Here is a 20,391-nt window from a genome sequence, read left to right as displayed (position 1 = left end):
CCCATCATTCTCACGTCTACAGTTCTCATTGACTCAGCAACTCCATGTTCAGCTCTCCACATCCCTACTCCCCTCACAATCTCAGAGCTTCTGGAAGTGAGAAATACCCCTCAACAAAAAGTCAGCAACAACATCTGATGAATAAGAGAGCTCAAAGATAAAATGAAGTGGTATCAGTATATTTTCTGAAACTTCTAGACTTGGTTAATTTTCTAATTTACATTTAATCTCTATAAAAATAATTTTCTTTCATAATGGATGTAAGTTTTGAGCTGTGTAGTTACATTCTATCAGAATAGTGAAAAAATTAGAAAAATGTGCCTTTTTTATTTTTTTTAAATACAGGGAATATGTATTTCTGTTGGTGTTTGGTTTTCAGTGTCTCCTTCTTTGTTTCTTTCAGTAAATATCCCTGATGCAGCTTTTATTCAGGCAGCCCGCAGGAAACGTGAATTGGCCAGGACCCAAGATGACTATATTTCTTTGGATGTAAAACATACCTCTGTCATCACTGGGATGAAGAAAAACAGTGATGAAGATCCTGAGAGTGAGCCTGATGACCATGAAAAGAGAATACTGTTTACCCCAAAGCCTCAAACACTTAGACAAAGGATGGCTGATGAAACAAGTACATACTTAATTTATTTACAATATGTGAACATTAAGGGATTTTTCGCTGGAATATACTATCGTGATCAAATCTCCATAAAAATGTAATGTCTCATATTTTAAAAAGTGTTAGAAGTTGGTTTTTATTTAATACCAATTTGGTCAATGACATCATCATCTGTAGAAGATAAATCTATTAAAATACTATTACCAAACATAACGTGTAATAATATTTAATTGTCTGACCTCCACTTGATCTTTTTTGACAGATTAAAAAATTGTGCAGTCTTATTTTTGACATTGAAAACTTTCATTATAACCTTTGTAAAGATTTTTTTTTTTTAACATGGAAGCATATACAGAGATTTTAGGCTTCATTTATTAAAATCTCCCCTGCTCTAATAAAAAATTTCCTCACCCAATAGTCTTTGGGTCTCAAAGGACTATTCTCACATTTCTCATTTATAAACAATAATATGTTTTACCAAAATTTTTGTCACTTCAAATAATATTTTTTTGGAATGAGACTTTTGGTTCTTTATAACCCAGAAATTATTTTTCAATATTTAGATTCTCAGGTAGAATTTATAATCTACCTGGGAGCACCTGGGTGGCTCAGTAGGTTAAGCATCTGATTCTTGATTTCCGCTCAGGTCATGATCTCATGGTTCATGAGATCGAGCGCAGAGCCTGCTTGGGATTCTCTGCTTCTCTTTCTGCCCCTCCCCTGCTCGTGTGTGGGCTCTTGCTGTTTCTCAAGATAAATAAGCATTTTAAAAAAAGAATTTATAATCTCTGTTAAGGAATACCAAGTGTTTCATTTTTTTTCAAGTTTTTTTCTCCATATGTGAAACTATGGAAGTGTTTTTAGTGGGACAGTTTGGTGATGAGTACAGATTCCCAGATTCAGGTCTCTACTTCAGCACATTCCTCAGACAAGTTATTATTAAATTCCTGATAGGAGTGTCCTCATTATAAAATAAGGATGATAATAGTGCTTCCTTCCTTAAACTGTGAAGGATAAGTTAACATATGTAAAGCTGCTAAGCCAGCAGCACATTATAAGCCCCCCAAAAATGTTAGCTGATGCTATTAGAAGGGATAAATACCATTCATGATTTTTTTTTCCCCCTAGCACCTAGAAATGAAGAAACAAGTGAAGAAAGTCAGGAAGATGAAACTCAAGATATTTGGGAACGGCAGCAGATGAGGAAAGCAGTTAAAATCACAGAGGTAATAATTTTTTTATACCATGTATATTAATTTTCTGTGGCTGCTATAACAAATTATCACAAATTTGATGGCTTAAAATAGACGTTGATTTTCTCACAGTTGTGGAGGCTAGAAATCTGAAAGCAAGGTGTTAGCAGGACTGTGCACCCTTTGAAGACCTAGGGGCAAGAATCTTCTCTTGTCTTTCAAATTCTGGTCACTCTAGGTGTTCCTTGCTTTGTGACTGCATAACCCCTTGCTGTCTCCTTCACATGGCCTTCTTCTCTGTGCTTCTATGTGTCTTTTGCAAGAACACTTAACATTGGATTTAGGGCCCACTTAGATAATGCAGGATGTTCTCATCTTGAGATACTTCGCTTAATTACAAACACAGAGACTCTTTTTCCAAATACGTCATATTCACAGGTTCTAGGGGTTAGGACATAGACCTATCGTTCGATCACTGTTCAACTCACTACACCTTATATACCATGTTCTTTTCCCACTAGATTATAAACACCTTCCACATATTATTAGGCCACTTAAGGGGACCATGTTTTTTTATCTTTAGTTTTATGGTGACTGCAACATACGGTAGGTGTGTAAATGTAAAGTTTAAACAAATATGTTTAGAGAAAAACTAATAAAAATAATTGTTCTTGAGCTCAAAAGTCCTGGATTTGGGTTCTGGCTACACCACTGAAATATATGCTCCGTGAGGTCAACAATTATGAACTATTCAGTGTTTTATCCTTCTGTGCCTAATGTTGTGAGTGGTCAATAAATATTTGTGAAACTTTGAGCAAATTATTTAATTTTTTTTTTTTTTTTTTTTTTTTTTTTTTTTTTTTAGTGTTTATTTTTGAGAAAGAGACAGAATGTGAGCGGGGAGGAGCAGAGAGAAAGGGAGACACAGAATCTGAAGCAGGCTCCAGGCTCTGAGCTGTCAGCACAGAGCTCGATGCAGGGCTTGAACCCAGGAGCCATGAGATCATGACCTGAGCCGAAGTCAGATGCCTAATGGACTGAGCTACCGAGGCTCCCCAAAGTTTCTAAATCTGTTTTTTCATCAATAAAATAGGAAGATAATGTTACCTACATGAGTAGGTGGCTATAAGTCTCAAAATCATAATGATTTAAAATAAAGTGCTGATACATTACATAAATATAAAGTTATTATTTTTTAATCTGTTTAACAGTAATGCTTTGAGGGGCACCTGAGTGGCTCAGTTGGTTAAGTGTCCGACTTTTGATTTCAGCCCCAGTCCTGGTCTCATAGTCATGAGATCTCATGTTGGGTTTCACACTGGACATGGAGCCTGCTTAAGAATTTCTCCCTCTGCCCCTCCCCTGCTTGCACACACACAAGAAACAAAGCAAAAAACAGTGCTTTGAAAGATTATTTGCTCTTCTAAATAAAGTATTAAGATCTCCGTGTTATTAAAACTAAGAAGCTAAGTAAAGTAAGTCTTTGGTTGTAACAATATTTAGAAATCTCTGACCAGAGAAATGATTTAGAGGGCTATTTTTATAACTATAATAGATTTAGGTCCCCCCTCCCCTTTTTAGTGAAATCAGTGTAGCAACAGCATGAAAAAAAAATACTTGGAGAAAAAAACATGTCACAGTCCTTACTCTGCTCAGGTTTGCATAATTCCTTTTTAAGTATTTGTTTAATTATAGGCATAGTGTATATCAGAAATTCCCAGACTTCCCATTCATGGAACCCACAGTGTCTTTAACTTTATTCTGATGCCCTTAGGCCAAAAGTACTAAAGCAATTCCATTTATTGAGTACTTAGGGCGATAGAATTTAATACTATTTATGTCCTAATAACTCAGTAGTCTTTGGAAAAAATAACACTGATAAATTGAAGAAAAAAAATCTTTTAATTTCATTTTTAAATAACCACACTTACTAATGAAATGTGTGCACCTCTTGGGCACTGCATGACACCTCAAGATTAGACACTGCCATTTTCCTTTCTAAATTGATTTTCAGTAGGTACTTGCTTTTTATTACATCCACCAAAAACCCACCTTCACTAATAAGACTTCATCAAAGGACTGTAGCACAATCTAATGTTGGAGCTATGAACTAGTTAAAACTAGTAGTTCAATAAATGATGAATATGTATTCCCTGAAAATATTTAAAATATTTATATTTAAAATGTATATTTAAGGGCACCTGGGTGGCTTAGTTGGTTAAGCGTCCGACTTCAGCTCAGGTCATGATCTCGCAGTTTGTGGGTTCAAGCCCCGTGTCAGGCTCTGTGCTGACAGCTCAGAGCCTGGAGCCTGCTTTGGATTCTGTGTCTCCTTCTCTCTCTATTACTCCCCTGCTCATGCTCTGTCTCTCTCTCTCTTTCTCAAAAATAAAGATTAAAAAAAATTTTTTTAAATAAATAAATAAAATGTATATTTAAAATATTTCATAGCATCCCTTTGAGTTCACGTGGATGCCTTGGCATGTAGTTTGGGAACCACAATAGCATACAATTTCAAATTCTGGTTTGTTTGCTTGACATGTTATAAATGTTTTCTCCTGTTTCTATTACATAGTTATAACTAATTTTAAAATTGCATAATATGGGGGGCATCCAGGTGGCTCATTTGGTCGAGGGTCTAACTCTTGATTTCGGCTCAGGTCGTGATCCCAGGGTCATGGCATTGAGCCCCACGTCAGGCTCCTCACTGAGCATGGAACCTGCTTAGGATTCCCTCTGTCTCTCCCTCTGCCCCTCTCCCCACTTGTGCACTCTCTCTTTCTCTCTCTAAAATAAATAATAACCAAAAAGCAAGCTTTTGTGAAAAGTAAGATTTTGTAATTTGCCTCTTGCATGCATATTTAAAGTTCCATATTTTAAAACTGTGAGAATTACAAAAACGTTTTATTGTAACTATGAAAAATGTCAAAGGCATGGAATTCTGATCTGGTGAGGCATTGGATACCCAGTCTTCTCTCATGCTGTTGATATTTGTAAGATTAATGAGTTTTTTAAAACAATACAAATTTTCATATTTTTAGGGACGAGATCTAGATCTTTCCTACAACAGTGAATCTCAGACAGTGAAGAAGTTTGATACTTCCACTTCATTTCCACCAGTAAATTTAGAAATTATAAAGAAGCAATTAAATACTAGGTAAGTAGTATTGATTTTAAAATAATTTGTCCCAGATATTTAATAGTGAAAAAAGCACTATGTTCTTTTTAATTATTAAGTACGAACACTAATATTAAACATATTTGTAGGAAAAAATAGCATCACCTGTGTTACCCCACTAGTACAACTGATTTCCTTTCTATATAGGTCATTTTAATCTTTATAATAGATACATACCACATGGTTAAAATTCATAAGTATTAAATTCTTGTTTTAATATTTTTGTAAGCTTGTATCTGCGTTGTTAAATAACCTTTAATTTTTAAAAATAATAAGTTGGGAGTGATGGCAAGATGCCATAGTAGGAAACTCCATACCTCATTTCTTCCTAGAATACCACCTTAGCAATATACAGTCCAAAAAGCCTTTATGAGAACTCCAGAAACCAGTTAGAAAGTTGCACTACCCCAAACAAGCTCAAAGCCAAGAGCCACATTGTAATGGGTAAGAAAAGCCATTTCATTTCAGTGGCATCAGCCACTCTTGCAAGCCCACACTGCTTGTGAGAGAACAAAAAAGCCCAGCTCACAGCCTCTCCATTGAGAGGGAAAAAAGAAGAGTGAAACATACATCTAATGTTTGGGCTTTTGGAGGAACTGCCTGAGGGACTGTTGCCTGCCTTGGCTATGTCAGCATCCTGAATGTCATACCTTGGATATCTGGGGGCCACAGAGAACACAAGAGAGCTCAATTCCTGCACACCCAGAAAGCCTAGAGGACTTCAGACAAACACCAAAGGGAGCAAGAGAGTACAAACACCTAAAAAACCCACAAATTCATATAGGGAAGTTTCATATAGAAACCCAGAGGAGATGTATTCCTTGTAAAAGATTTGAGAAGACCTCTCCCTGCCCTCCAAATCTCTAGCCAGGCTGATTGGTGATGTTCTTCCACTATATGAAGCTATTTCCCTTAAGTGCATTTTCAAATGCACAAGACAACAACAAAAAATAACAAGAGACAGAGAAATCGGGAAACCTGGCACAACCAAAGGAGCAAAATAAATCTCTAGAACCAATTCTAAAGAAACAGAGATCTATGAATTACTTGACAAACAATTCAGAATAATCTACTTCTAGAAGCTGAATGTGCTATAAGAGAACACACACAACAATATCAGGGAAACAATACATGAACAAGGTGAGAATATCAACAAAACAAAACTATTAAAAAAAAAAAAATTCTGTAGCCAAACAATACAGTAAGTGAATTGAAAAATCCACTAGAGGGGGTCAACAACCTACTTGATCCAGCAGAAGAAAGAAGCAGTAACATCAAAGGCCATTGGTTTGAAATTACAAGTCAGAGGAACAGAAAGAAAAAAGAATGAAGAAGAGTGAAGAAAACATAAAGTACTTACAGGACACATCAAGCAGAACAATGTACACATTATGGAAGTCCACATACGAGAAGAGAGTGGAGCAGGAACTTGTCTGAAGATCTAATGGCCAAAAATTTACCAATCTGAGAAAGGAAGTAGACATCCAGGTTCAAGCTCAAAAGATTAGAAGGATAAACCAGAGAAGCTCACACTGAGACAATCAAATTTTCAAAGGCAGAAAAAAATTTGAAAGCAGCGAGACAAAAGCACCTTTTCACGTAATAGGGATCCCCCTAAGATTATCAGTAGATTTCTCAACAGAAGCTTTATAAGCTGGAAGGACTGGGATGATGTGTACAAAGTGCTGAAAGAAACTCCCAGCCAAGATAATTATAACCAGTAAAAATGTCCTTCAACAATGAAGGAAAAATAAAGACCTCAGATAAGTAAAAACCAAGGGAGTCCATCACCATTAGAATTGCCTTACAAAAAATTGTTATTACAAGTCCTTCAAGGACCACCTGGGTGGCTCATTCAGTTAAACGCTGACTTCAGCTCAGGTCATGAACTTGCAGTTCATGGGTTCAAGACCCACGTCAGGCTCTGTCCTGACGACTCAGAGCCTGGACCCTGCTTCGGATTCTGTATCTCCCTCTCTCTCTGCCCCTCCCCTGCTTGCTCGCTCTCTCATTCTCTCTCATTCTCTCTCATTCTCTCTCATTCTCTCTCATTCTCTCTTATTCTCTCTCTTTCTCTCTCTTTCTCTCTCTTTCTCTCTCTTTCTCAAAAATAAATAAACATTGGCACAAAAACAGACACTCAGATCAACAGAACAGAGAACCCAGAAATAGACCCACAAGTATATGGCCAACTAATCTTTGACAAAGCAGGAAAGAATGTCCAATGGAATAAAGACAGTCTCTTCAGCAAATGGTGCTGGGAAAACTGGACAGCGACATGCAGAAAAAAGAACCTGGGCCACTTTCTTACACCACACACAAAAAATAAATTCAAGGGGCGCCTGGGTGGCGCAGTCGGTTAGACGTCCGACTTCAGCCAGGTCACGATCTCGCGGTCTGTGAGTTCGAGCCCCGCGTCGGGCTCTGGGCTGATGGCTCAGAGCCTGGAGCCTGCTTCCGATTCTGTGTCTCCCTCTCTCTCTGCCCCTCCCCCGTTCATGCTCTGTCTCTCTCTGTCTCAAAAATAAATAAAACGTTAAAAAAAAATAAATAAAAAAAAAAAATAAATTCAAAATGGATGGAAGACCTCAACGTAAGACAGAAAGCCCAAAATCCTTGAGGAGAAAGCAGGCAAAAACCTCTTTGACCTTGGCCACAGCAACTTCTCACTCAACACGTCTCCAGAGGTAAGGGAAACAAAAGCAAAAATGAACTGTTGGGACCTCATCAAAATAAAAAGCTTCTGCACTGTGAAGGAAAGACTCAGCAGAACTAAAAGGCAACTGATGGAGAAGATATTTGTAAACAACATACCAGATAAAGGGTTAGTATCCAAAATCTATAAAGAACTCAAACTCAACACCAAAAACAAATAATCCGGTGAAGAAATGGGCAAAAGACATGAATAGACACTTCTCCAAAGAAGACATCCAGGTGGCCAACCAACACATGAAAAAATGCTCAACATCACTCATCATCCGGGAAATAGAAATCAAAACCACAATGAGATACCACCTCACACCTGTCAGAATGGCTAACATTAACGATTCAGACAACAACAGATGTTGGCAAGGATGTGGAGAGAGAGGATCTCTTTTGCGCTGCTGGTGGAAATGCAAACTGGTGCAGCCACTCTGGAAAACAGTATGAAGCATCCTCAAAAAATTAAAAATATAACTACCCTACAACCCAGCAATTGCACTACTAGGTTTTTATCCAAGAGATACAGGTATGCAGTTTTGAAGGGGCACATGCACCCCAGTGTTTATAGCAGCAGTATCAACAATAACCAAGAATGGAAAGAGCCCTAATGTCCATCGATGGATGAATGGATAAAGAACATGTGGTGTATGTATATACAATGGAGAATTACTCAGCAATCAAAAAGAATGAAATCTTGCCATTTGCAACTACGTGGATGGAACTGGAGGATATTATGCTAAGTGAAATTAGAGGAAGACGAATATCATGACTTCACTCATACGAGGACTTTAAGAGACAAAACAGATGAACATAAGGGAAGGGAAACAAAAATAATATAAAAACATGGAGGGGGGCAAAACCTAAGAGACTCTTAAATATGAACAAAGGGTTACTGGCAGGGTTGTGGGAGTGGGGATGGGCTAAGTGAGTAAGGGGCACTAAGGAATCTACTCCTGAAATCATTGTTGCACTATATGCTAACTACCTTGGATGTAAATTTAAAAAAAAAAAAAAAAAAAAGTTGAACAAGAATTAAATAACAGCTTATATTTGAGTTCTATGTCTTTGACTCAATAAGTAACCTTAAACAGATCATTTTTCCTTTTTATGTTTTAGTTTCTGTTAAAAGAAGGATATAATCCATATATGACTTAGGTCATAGATGGGATCATGATGTGAAATCGTTTATTACAACCATAAGAGACTCTTAAATATAGAGAAAAAACTGAGGGTTGATAGGGGGGAGGCAGAAAGGTTGATGGGAGGGGAGAGGGGAAAATGGGTGATGAGCATTGAGGAGGGCACTGGGATGAGCACTGGGTGTTGTATGTAAGCAATGAGTCATGGGCATCTACCCCGGAAACCAAGAGCACGCTATATACAGTGTATATTAGCCAACTTGACAATAAATTACATTAAAAATATAATAATAATAAAAAACAGACAAATATTAGAATTTTTTTTAAAAAGAGAGTCCTTCAAGATGTGACTAAAAGGGCTGCCATTGGACATGTCCCTCCTCGGCACAACTTGAACACTTGAACCCAGCCATGGGTCACTGCTAGAGCAGTGAGAATAAGGACTGAGATAAAGATCAAGAGGAGCAGTTGCTACTACTTGACCCTAGAAGCCCCCCTACTAAAGCCTTCAGTGGAGCTGAGCCCAACTACCAGCCTGCCTTCCACTCACATAGATGAGCAGGCCCTGCTCTCCCCATGCTTGATAAGGGAGCCAGCAATATCATTGACGTGTTTGCTACAGACTCCCAGGGCATGAAGCAGCACAAGTACACGGGCCAGGCAAGGGAGTACGGCACCCACTTGGCTGTGCTGAGCAGCCTAACCCACTGGAAGAAGCTGCTGCCGCTGCCATGTCTTACCAGCCAGTCCCAAGTGCTGGCCAGCAAGCCCATCTCCTTTTCTGACTTGCAGCGGGTCTCCAGGATAGCTGCTTATGCCTATAGTGCACTTTCTCAAATCCAAGCAGACGCGAAAAAGAAGCTGATTGTATAGTTTGGGATCCCATGAAGAGGGAGATTCTTGAACTGCTCTTTTTTCACCTGTCTCTACCCTGCTTCACTGTAGTTCAAGTAGTACCTAACTTCTCTACCCTAGTTTCACTGTAGTTCAAATAGTACCCTAATCTGGTACTAATCACAGAGAAGAGTATGGAGGAGGAGAAGAGTGAGGCTGGAAGTCTGAGCAAGTGAGGATGGGGCAAGAGAAGGTAAAACCATTTGGGACTGGCATTCAAAGCCCTGGCTAGGGATGGGTGGGGGTTAAAAGGTTAGGACTTAGCCTTCACTGTCACTGGGAAGGTAGAGGTACCACTGTGAAGTGATCCCTAGGGGTAGGGGGACTATGGGAGCCCCTTTCTACCCTTTCTCTTGGCCTCACTCCTGTCCCCCTCTCCGTGACTTAGTATTCACATGCACCTCACTAGGGTTTGTGGCCAGGGTCTGGACAAGCTTGAATGTGAATTAATTTTGTATTTCTAGCACCTTGGGTTTTTACATGTTTGGGATTCTGGTTTGGTTTATCACCCTGAATAAAGGAAGTGTACTTAAAAAAAAAAAAAAGTCCTTCGAGTTCAAATGGAAGGAGGCCAGCCAGTAGCATGAAGCATATGAAAATCTAAGGCTGTCTGGGGTGCCTCACTAGCTTAGTCAGTAGGCGAGCCTGCAACTCTTGATTTCAGGATTGTGAGTTCAAGTCCCATGTTTGGTGTAGAGTTTACTTAAAGAAAATAATAATTTGACACAGCTTTGGTTTAAAATACATATATATAAAGCTGGTAAAGATTAAGTATGTAGACAAATAGAGAATCATGTAGTATTCTAAGGGTGATGTAAAAATCAGTTCAGGTATAAAATTTGAAAGATAAACACAAAAAAACTATAACATTGTTAATGAATAAAAATTGTTTAAATATGATTTGGGACATCAGTAACAAGTGGAGGAAATAAGGAATAAGAATTTTTGTATGTGATTGAAGTTGTTATCAGCTTAAAATAAATTATTAGAACTATAAGATGTTTTTTGTAATCCCCATGGTGTGTGCACACACACACACAAATGTATAGAAGCACAAAAGAAAATGAGAAAAGACTGAGGGCATGTCACTACAAATTCAAAACACTAAGGTAGCAAGAGAGGAAAAGGCACAAAATAACTACAAGCTAGAGAACAATTTACAGGGGCACCTGGGTGCCTCATTGAGCATCCGAATCTTGATTTTGGCTCAGGTCATAATCTTACAGGTTCATGAGATTGAGCCTCACATTAGGCTCAGCACCAACAGCAGGGAGCTTGCTTGGGATTCTCTCTCTCCCTCTCTCTGCCCCTCCCCCAGTAGTGTGCATGGGTGCTTTCGCTCTCAAAATAAACTTTAAAAAAAAAAAAGCAGTTTACAAAATGGCAATAGCAGGTCCTTCTGTATTAATATTACTTTACAGTCAAAAAGCAGAATGGCTGAATGGATTAAAAAAATCAAAATCCAATTATATTCTGTCTGTAAGAGACTGACGTAGATTTAAGAATACATAGAGACTGAGATTGAAAGGATTGAGAAATATATCACATGCAAATAGTACACTAAAGAACAGTAGTGACATAAAAACTATTTGAGAGACAGAGTGCAGGATGGGGAGGGGCAGAGAGAGGGAGACACAGAATTTGAAGCAGGCTCCAGGCTCTGAGCTGTCAGCACAGAGCCCAACGTGGGGCTTGAACTCACGAACCGTGAGATCATGACCTGAGCCAAAGTTGGATGCTCAACTGTCTGAGCTACCCAGGCTCCCCGTTAAAAACTATTTTAAAAGACAGAATGGCATAGGATATAAAGGGATCAGTTTATCAGGAATTACAGTAAACAGTTATATATGCCTCTACCATTACAGCACCTGTGTAAAGCAAATACTGACAGAGCTGAAGAGAGAAATAGTAATACAGTAATAATATTAGATTTCAATATCCCACTTTCTATAATGAATAGAAAATCCAGGCAGAAAATCAATGAGGAAACTGTGATCTTGAACAAAATGGACCTAACCAGACATACAGAACATTTCTACCCAACAGCAGCAGAATATACATTCTTTTCAAGCACACATGGAATACTCTTCAAGGTAGATCTAATGTGAGGTAACAGACAAGTCGTAACAAGTTTAATATTGAAGTCTTTCCAAGTATCTTTTTCAAACACAATGGAATGAAACTGTAAGTCAGGAAGAAAAGCAAAAATTCATAAATATGTAGAAATTAAACCACATTTGAACAGCTAGTGGATCAAAGAAGAAATCAAATTAGAAATTTTAAAATCTCTTGAGAAAAATGAAAGCAAATGCTCAATATACCAAAACAGGGAACACAGCTAAAGCATTACTGAGAGGGAAATTTATAGCAATAAACACTTATATTAGAAAGAAAGAAAGATCTCAAATCAACAACCTAACTTTACACCTCAGTGAACTAGAAAAAGAACTTAGTGCAAAATTAACAGAAGGAAGGATATGATAAAGATCAAAGCAGAGGTAACAGAAAATACACAACAAAAAAATCAACAAAATTGGGTTTGTTTTTTTGTGTGAAGGATTAGTAAAATTGACAAAAATTGACCTTTAGCTCTATACTAAGTAAAAAACAGAGTGGGCTCAAATCAAAAAATTAAAACATGTCACAGAAATTAAAAGGATCATGAGAGAGAGACTAATATGGACAATTATATACCAACAAATTTGATAACCAAGAAGAAATTGTTAAATTTCTAGCGATGTACAACCTACCAAGACTGATTCATGAGGAAATTAAAAATCTAATCAAACCTATTACTGGTAAGGTGATTGAATCAAAACCTTACTAGCAAAAGCCCAGGATAACATGGTCTCACTGGAGAATTCTACCAAGCATTTAAAGATGAATTAACACTATTCCTTCTCAAACCCTTCCAGAAAACTGAAGAAGAGAGAACACTTCCAAACCCATTTTATGAGGTCAGTGTTACCTTAATCCCAAAGCCCAGACAAAAATATTAACAAGAAAATTATAGGCCACTAACCCTGATTAATACTGATACAAAAGTCCTCAACAAAACACTAGCAAACCTAATTCAACAACATATTAAAGGGATTCTACATCATGACCAAGTGAGATCTACTTAATACAAGGATGATTGGTAGCAAAAATCAGTTCGTGTGATACACTACATTAACAGGATGAAGGACAGAAACCACATGATCATCTCAGTTGATGACAGAAAAAGCACCTGAGAAAATTCAATACCCTTTCATGATAAAAACAACCAACTAGGGATAGAAGGAAATTTATGAACATAATAAAGTCCATATAGGAAGAGCCCACAGCTAACATAATCCATGGTGAAAAACCAAAAGCTTTTCCTGTAAGATTAGGAACAAGGCATGGACCCCTATTCTTGCCACTTCTGTGCAACAAAGAATTAGAAGTCCTAGCCAGAGAATTCAGGCAAGTAAAAGAAATAAAGGGCAGCCAAATAAGAAAGGAAGAAGTAAAATTAACTCTATATAGATATGATCTTATATGTCATAAACTCTAAATAGACTCCACACACACACAACTCTGTTAGAACTAATTCAGCAAATTTGCAGGATACAAAATCAACACAAAAAGTTATGGTTCTATGGACTAACCATAAAAAATCCAAAGAGTGTGTTTAAAAAAAGTCATTTACAATAGCATCAGAAAGAATAAAATTCAGGAATAAACTTAATGAAGGAGGTAAAAGATTTGTACAATGGAAACTATAAAACATTGCTGGAAGAAATTGAAGAAGACATAAATAGACATTTCATGTTCATGGATTAGAAGACTTAATATTGTTAAAATACCCAGTTTTACCCAAAGCAGTCAACAGATACGGTACATTCCCTATCAAATTTTCAGCGGCAATTTTTGCAGAAATAGGAAAAAAATTCTAAAATTCATATGGAATCTGGAAGGACCCAAGACTGTTTTGATTATTCAAACCAATAATCAAAACAGTCTTGAGAAAGAAAAGCATAGGCAATACAAGTAAAAATAAACTAGTGGGACTACATCAAACTAAAACTAAAGAGCCTCTGCTCAGCAAAGGAAATAATGAAGAGTGAAAAGGCACACTGTGGAGTAAGAAAAGAGTTGCACACTATCTGACCCAAAGTATCGGAACTCATACAACTCAGCAACAACAAAAATCCAACTGAAAAATAGACATTTCTTAAAGTAGACATACTAGTGGCCAAAAAACATATGAAAAAAATGGTCATCACTAAACATCAGGAAATTATAAATCAAAGCCACAATGATTAGGATGGCCACTGTGAAAACAATAAGTGTTCTCATGGATGCAAAGGAAAGGGAACCCTTATACGCTATTGATGAGACTGTAAAATGGTGCCACAGCTGTGAAAAGCAGTATGGAGATTCCTCAAGAGATTAAAAATAGAAATACCATATGATCCAGCAATTCCACTTTTGTGTGTGTGTGTATGTGCACAAAATAAGACAGAAAATAATTTACAGGGGCGCCTGGGTGCCTCATCAGTTGAGCATCCAACTTAGTTTCAGCTCAGGTCATAATCTTACGGGTTCATGGGATTGAGCCCCGCGTAGGGCTCAGCGCTAACAACGTGGAGCCTGCTTGGGATTCTCCCTCTCCTCTCTACCCCTCCCCTGTGCACAAGCATGTGCTTATCTCTCTGAGAATAAATAAACCTTTAAAAAAAAAAAAATCTTTGCATACAGTGGAGTATTATCAATCTTAAAAAAGGAAATCTCAGTATATGCTACAACAAGAACCTTGAAGACTAAATGAAATAAGACATTCACAAAAGGTAAATACTACATTGACTCTATTTACATGATCTTTCTAAAGTATCAAACTTTTAGAAACTGAAAATAGAATGGTGGTTGCCATGGTTAGGAGGAGGAGAGGAAGGAGGAATTGTTGATCAGTGGGTATAAAGTTTCAGTTTTACAAGATGAAAAGTTCTAGAGTTCTGTTCACAACAGTGTGCATAAAGTTAATACTGTACTGCACACTTAAAAATAAGGTTAAGATTATAAATTTTGTTACATGTTTTTTGACTGCAGTAAAATAAGCATATTTGGTTAATATACTTGATTTATAATAATTTACTTAAATATTTCCCTGTTGGACATTCTGACTTCTAAGTTTTCTCTCATAAATAATGCTAAAGATAATGAATGTTCTTGTAAGTTATTTAATCTGTTACAGTATTTCTTAAATGTCTGAGGAAAGGTGACCTGGGTAAATGATGCACATTTTTATGGCTCTTGAAATAGATTGCCAGTCTGGACACATCTTTTATTCTCCTACTATTAAAACTTATCTCTTAAGTGGAGAGTATTAATATAAATAGTATGTTTTGCTAAAGATAAGGCAAACCCATCATGATAGGTTGTTTTGTCTTAAATATTTTTCTGTTTTACTACTCAGAATCTAGTGTGTTTCTTTAGCTATTTGAAAGAATGAGTATGATAGGAAAAGTTTAAATAGTCCTATGTAACATGTGATACAAAGAGAGAACTTGGTTCTTTCTCCTGCCCAAGTTAGTATTCATAAACAACGTTTTCTTTGCCTTTTTTTTTTTTTTTTAATACTTAGGAACTTTTCTTCTAATACTTGGTAATAGGTTCAGAATTCTTACCCTGTGTCTTTTATATAAATCAGCTTTAAAGTAGCTTCACTTCTTAATTATATTGCAGCTAAAATATATTGGTCATAGTTGTTCATTTATATGGTTTGACAAAGAAAAGGACATTCAATAGCATTGTATAGTGAAATAAACATAAAAGTCTTTAGATGATACCAGTTTTTAGATATTAGGCTACCTCTGTATTATAGTGAGTTGGCAAACTCCCCACCCACTCCCTGTTTTGTAAGTAAAGTTTTATTGGGACACAGCCATACTTGTGCATTTACATATTGTCTGTGGCTGCTTTAGCTACATCACAGAATTGAGTAGTTGCAACAGCAACCATATTTCCTATCTGGACCTTTACAGAAAAAGTTTGCCAACCTCTATTCTAGATTATTGGTTTTCAGTAGTGATGTTAAATGATGAAAATTGCCTTGATTCTGTATTATTTTTGTAATAACTTCCCTATTTACTGTCCTTCTGATAGTCCTTCGTTAACTGAAAGAAAAGAGCTAGAATTACAGCTGTTGCATCTAGAATTGCATATAATTCAGGACTTAGCGGTTTTTGTTTTTTTGCCTTTTTTGGAATTGTGTTTGAGAGAGTTGTCTTGCATGCATTATAGGGAAAAAAAGGTAGCAGATCACTAATAGAGAGTAGCATTTCATTTTATCTGGATAGGTTTTAATTTTAAATTTAGTGTATTTTATTTTTTCATTAACTGAGTTTATTTTAAAAAGAAAATACGTTTTTATTGTCTAGACAAAATCAAATGGTACAAAAGGATATACAGAGAAAAGGAAGTCACCTTCCCCAAAGAACCACTCCTCCCGGTTTCCTATGTTTCATTCCAGAAGTGGTCTGTATGTATGTCTATACAAGTACATATATACTTATATATTGCCCCATTTTTTATACAAAACTAAAGCACATCATATCCCCTGTTCTCTACCTTGCTTTTTTCATTTAATATGTATTTATGATCTTACTGCTATAACCAATAATATTCCACTTAATTAAAGCAGTTTTTTAATGCTTTCTGTACATTATTGTCTTATTTCTTAACTGTCTCTATTCTTTACATAATGCAAGGAAAAACTTGGAAAGGCGAATGCATTAGTCATTGTTCCAGGGAAACTTAGAAGACATTTTTGGTCTTTAAGAAAAAAAAAAAAGATGACATTTGGTCTAAGCAAGTGTTTACTAATGATTTTTCATTATACACAGCAAGTTAGCTGAAGGAGTTGAATTTTTTTAAGAAAGTTCAAGTCTACATACTATGAATTTGTTATTTCATTTGTAGTTAATTCTCAAATTGTAATGTATTCACAGTGTCGAATATTAGTGGAAAACACATTCCAGATATTTTTAAAGAAATAGTGTTTCTTATTCCTCTACTGGCAAATATACAGAGAGATAACTGACTTCTAAAAAATAAGCAGACATTGAATTATATTTGACATTTGTTTCTTGCTACGTTAGTTGATACATGTGATACTAATAAGAGTTAAAAAAAAAAAAAAAAAGTAGGCTGTTGGGTAACGGGCACTAAGGAATCTACTCCTGAAATCATTGTTGCACTGTGTGCTAATTTGGATGTAAATATTTAAAAATAAAAAAATAAAATAAAAGTAGGCTGTGTTATCAATAAAGCAGTGTATGGGGGACTACAGCAAAAACAGGAAATATGCCTGAAAGAACATCAAATTCTAATGACAGATAAAACCATCGAGTCATAAAACATTAAATTATACCAAATCATAACATGTTCAAATGGTTTTAATACCAGCTTATTCAATAATACCCATATTCGAAGAAAGACCACAAACTGATTTAACAGTAACGCCACATGGATTCCCATATTTCAAATATAAGACCTTGGATTGTCTAGCAACTCACCTAGTTTACAAATTCTGATCAATCCACACTTACTTTCACTGTAAAATTATCCTCTGATTAGCTCAAGCACCTGAAACCTGTAAGTGTCCTTTCCTCCCTTTTCCTTTGAGACCTTTTTCATTGTGTCCTTTGCTCAGCAAGTCTCATAAACACAGGTTTATAGGCTTGTCCGTTTCCTTGGTGGGCTCTGTAAGATAGCTTTAAAAAAAAATTTCATTAGATTGATAGTTATCGTGGTAGAAATCAAAGTTGGAGAAACAAGGCAGTTTTCATTTATTTTTATTTTGTTTATTTAGATTAACACTGCTACAGGATACTCACCGCTCACACCTGAGGGAATATGAAAAATACATACAAGATGTCAAGAGTTCGAAGAGTACCATCCAGAAACTAGAGAATTCATCAAATCAAGCTCTAAATTTTAAATTCTATAAAAGCATGAAAATTTATGTGGAAAATTTAATTGACTGTCTTAATGAAAAGGTACATGGTCATAAATACAATATTTCCTTTTTATAAAGAAATCCCCTTACCATGAGATTTTTTTTTTAAAGTCTAAAATCCCACAACTAATTTCCTTCAGGGTTTTCCTACACATTTTTGACATGCTGTGATATTAAGTATCCCCTTAATATTGGACAGTTGGGTTTTTTTGCAATTATTTTGGTATTATAAATAACAAAGTTTTGTATATAAATTTTTGTGTTAAAATTCCATTTGTTTAAAAAAATTCCTAGAAAGTAAATTATTAAGTCAAAGTTTCTAAATATCTTTTAAGGCTTATGAAACATTGCTAAATTATTTGAATACCAGAAAGATTGCATCAGTTTTTCTTTTAGCTTACTTCATTTAAAAAATGATTTTTGCAGGGTTACCTGGGTGGCTCAGTCAGTTAAGTATCCGACTTTGGCTCAGGTAATGGTTTCATGGTTCATGCGTTGGAACCCCACATTGGGCTCTCTGCTGTCAGCACAGAGCCTGCTTAGGATCTTCTGTCTGTCTGTCTGTCTCTCTCTCTCTCTCTCTGCCCTCCCCCCTCCACTTACACTCTCTCTCAAAAATAACATTAAAAATTTTTTTTAATAAATAATGTTTTTTGCTTGTACATACTTATTTTGATCTCAAACAAAACCTTTGTTTTATTAACACATGCAGTCTCTTTTTGTGAGTTGTCTTTGCCTTGTTATCTTTTTTCATATTGGCAATTTTTCTTTTTTTCCTTTTTTTTCTTTATATGGTGAAAACTCTTTACTGCTTAAAATTTTTAATGCCACTTGATATAGGTAAACTTTCCAGTTTGTCTTTTGATTTCATTTGCAGTGTTTTTTTTGACATCCTGATCATTTGACATTTTTGTGTTAATCAGATTTATGAATCATTCTCTCCCTTTATAAGTCTGCTTTTGTTTTATACATACTAAGTCCTTACATTTGGGTCTTGAGTTGACTTTTTTTTTTAAGTAGACAAACCAGTTAAAAAATACACTCTACTTTCTTCATTGCTTTTTATTTACATTTAAAATATTACCAAATAATTGGATTTTTTTCTCTCCAGTTGTTTCAAGTTGACTACCTTTTACTGTCACTTGGTAGTTACTTTCTGAAGTATTTATTGCAATACAACTTAATTCATTGATCCTTGAAGAATTAAAGTTTCATTGGCCTACACATTGATGTACCCAGGGCAGCTGCTATGGGAACATCATTGGAGTGGGGAGAATTGTTGCTCAAGAAATGTAAGAAACTAATCATTCACTTTTGCTTCACAGCTTTCTTACCTGTCTGGTTAGGTCTCTTCCATTCTCCCCTTTTTTCAGATTTAACAGTTTCCTCAAGTGCTCTCCTACAGTCTGCCCCCTCGGCTTATGAAAAATATCTGCACCTTTATTTTCTCCTCCTAATATCTCAAATAAAAAAGAATCCTATTTGGGGGTGCCTGGGTGGCTCAGTTGAGCGTCCGACTCTTGATTTCAGCTCAGTCATGATCTCACAGTTCGTGAGTTAAGACCCCACATCAGGCTCCACACTGACAGTGCAGAGCCTACTTTGGATTCTCTCCCCACCCCACCCACCCCTCTCTCACTCACGCACGTGTGCTTTCTCTCTCAAAATTAAAAAAAAAAAAAATCCTATTTCTTATCTGTTCACTCCTATTCATGTTCCAGACTCGAACCCATTTGCTTTATTTTTTATGATATTTATAGCTGTTTCAGTGCAGTAAGTTGATTATCAATATTAAAGTATTGGCAGCCAGGTCTCTATCTCACAATCTTTTTTTAATTAAAATGTGGTAGTATTGGAAATGTTTCTTTTTTTTTTTTTTTTTTAATTTTTTTTTTTTCAACGTTTATTTATTTTTGGGACAGAGAGAGACAGAGCATGAACGGGGGAGGGGCAGAGAGAGAGGGAGACACAGAATCGGAAACAGGCTCCAGGCTCCGAGCCATTAGCCCAGAGCCCGACGCGGGGCTCGAACTCACGGACCGTGAGATCGTGACCTGACTGAAGTCGGACGCTTAACCAACTGCGCCACCCAGGCGCCCCGGAAATGTTTCTTTTATATGAGTGTTGAGCACATACATATGCTTATCTGAGTATTACTTTGTGTAATTGATTATTGATGACCTACAAAATGTTACTTATATGTGTATTTCAGATTATCAGCATCCAAGAAATAGAGTCATCCATGCATGCACTCCTTTTAAAACAAGCCATGACCTTTATGAAACGCAGGCAAGATGAATTAAAACATGAATCAACGTATTTACAACAATTATCACGTTAGTGTTTTTCATATTCAATATCATTTATGATTTATCAGCTAGAGAATAAAAATATTTTTATTTCTGTATAAAAAAATGCCTTTTTGTGTATTTTCCCACTAACCTTTCACCTATTTCTTTGCAAAAACCCCAAAATATTTAGAACTAGGGCTTCAAAATATCTTGAATTAAGCCTAAGACAAAAAAAAAAATTACAACTTCTAATCATTTGGTATTTGAGACAGTATATGGCTATATAATGACTTTGTTGAGATGAGTTGACATAAGTCCGTAGGCTGTGTCAGAAATCTAACTTAAAGATTTCATGGCTGATCCACGGATTAGGTGTGGAGGTTAAAGACATTT

The 20,391-nt window shown here is 36.2% G+C and overlaps 1 protein-coding gene and 1 pseudogene across 8 annotated transcripts in view; both read left to right on the top strand.

The window, feature by feature from the left end:
• The window catches only part of GCFC2 (GC-rich sequence DNA-binding factor 2), a 56,391-nt gene that overhangs the window by 7,647 nt on the left and 28,353 nt on the right, over window positions 1–20,391 (top strand). For all 8 annotated transcript variants that reach the window (XR_007150822.1, XR_007150820.1, XR_007150821.1 and 5 more), the window contains 5 exons: window positions 404–628; window positions 1,745–1,842; window positions 4,851–4,966; window positions 17,561–17,747; window positions 19,920–20,043. Coding sequence is in view for 5 of the 8 variants with exons in the window: in XM_047852273.1 (XP_047708229.1) it covers window positions 404–628; window positions 1,745–1,842; window positions 4,851–4,966; window positions 17,561–17,747; window positions 19,920–20,043 (750 nt within the window). In the remaining 3 variants the exon portion in view is untranslated. The remainder of the gene's footprint in view (window positions 1–403; window positions 629–1,744; window positions 1,843–4,850; window positions 4,967–17,560; window positions 17,748–19,919; window positions 20,044–20,391) is intronic.
• Window positions 9,241–9,717, top strand: LOC125161930 (ragulator complex protein LAMTOR1-like; annotated as a pseudogene).

Source organism: Prionailurus viverrinus, chromosome A3, assembly GCF_022837055.1.
Source record: "Prionailurus viverrinus isolate Anna chromosome A3, UM_Priviv_1.0, whole genome shotgun sequence".
Taxonomy (NCBI): Eukaryota; Metazoa; Chordata; class Mammalia; order Carnivora; family Felidae; genus Prionailurus; species Prionailurus viverrinus.
Note: the sequence above shows the minus strand (reverse complement) of the source record. Positions and strands in the feature narration are given on the sequence as shown.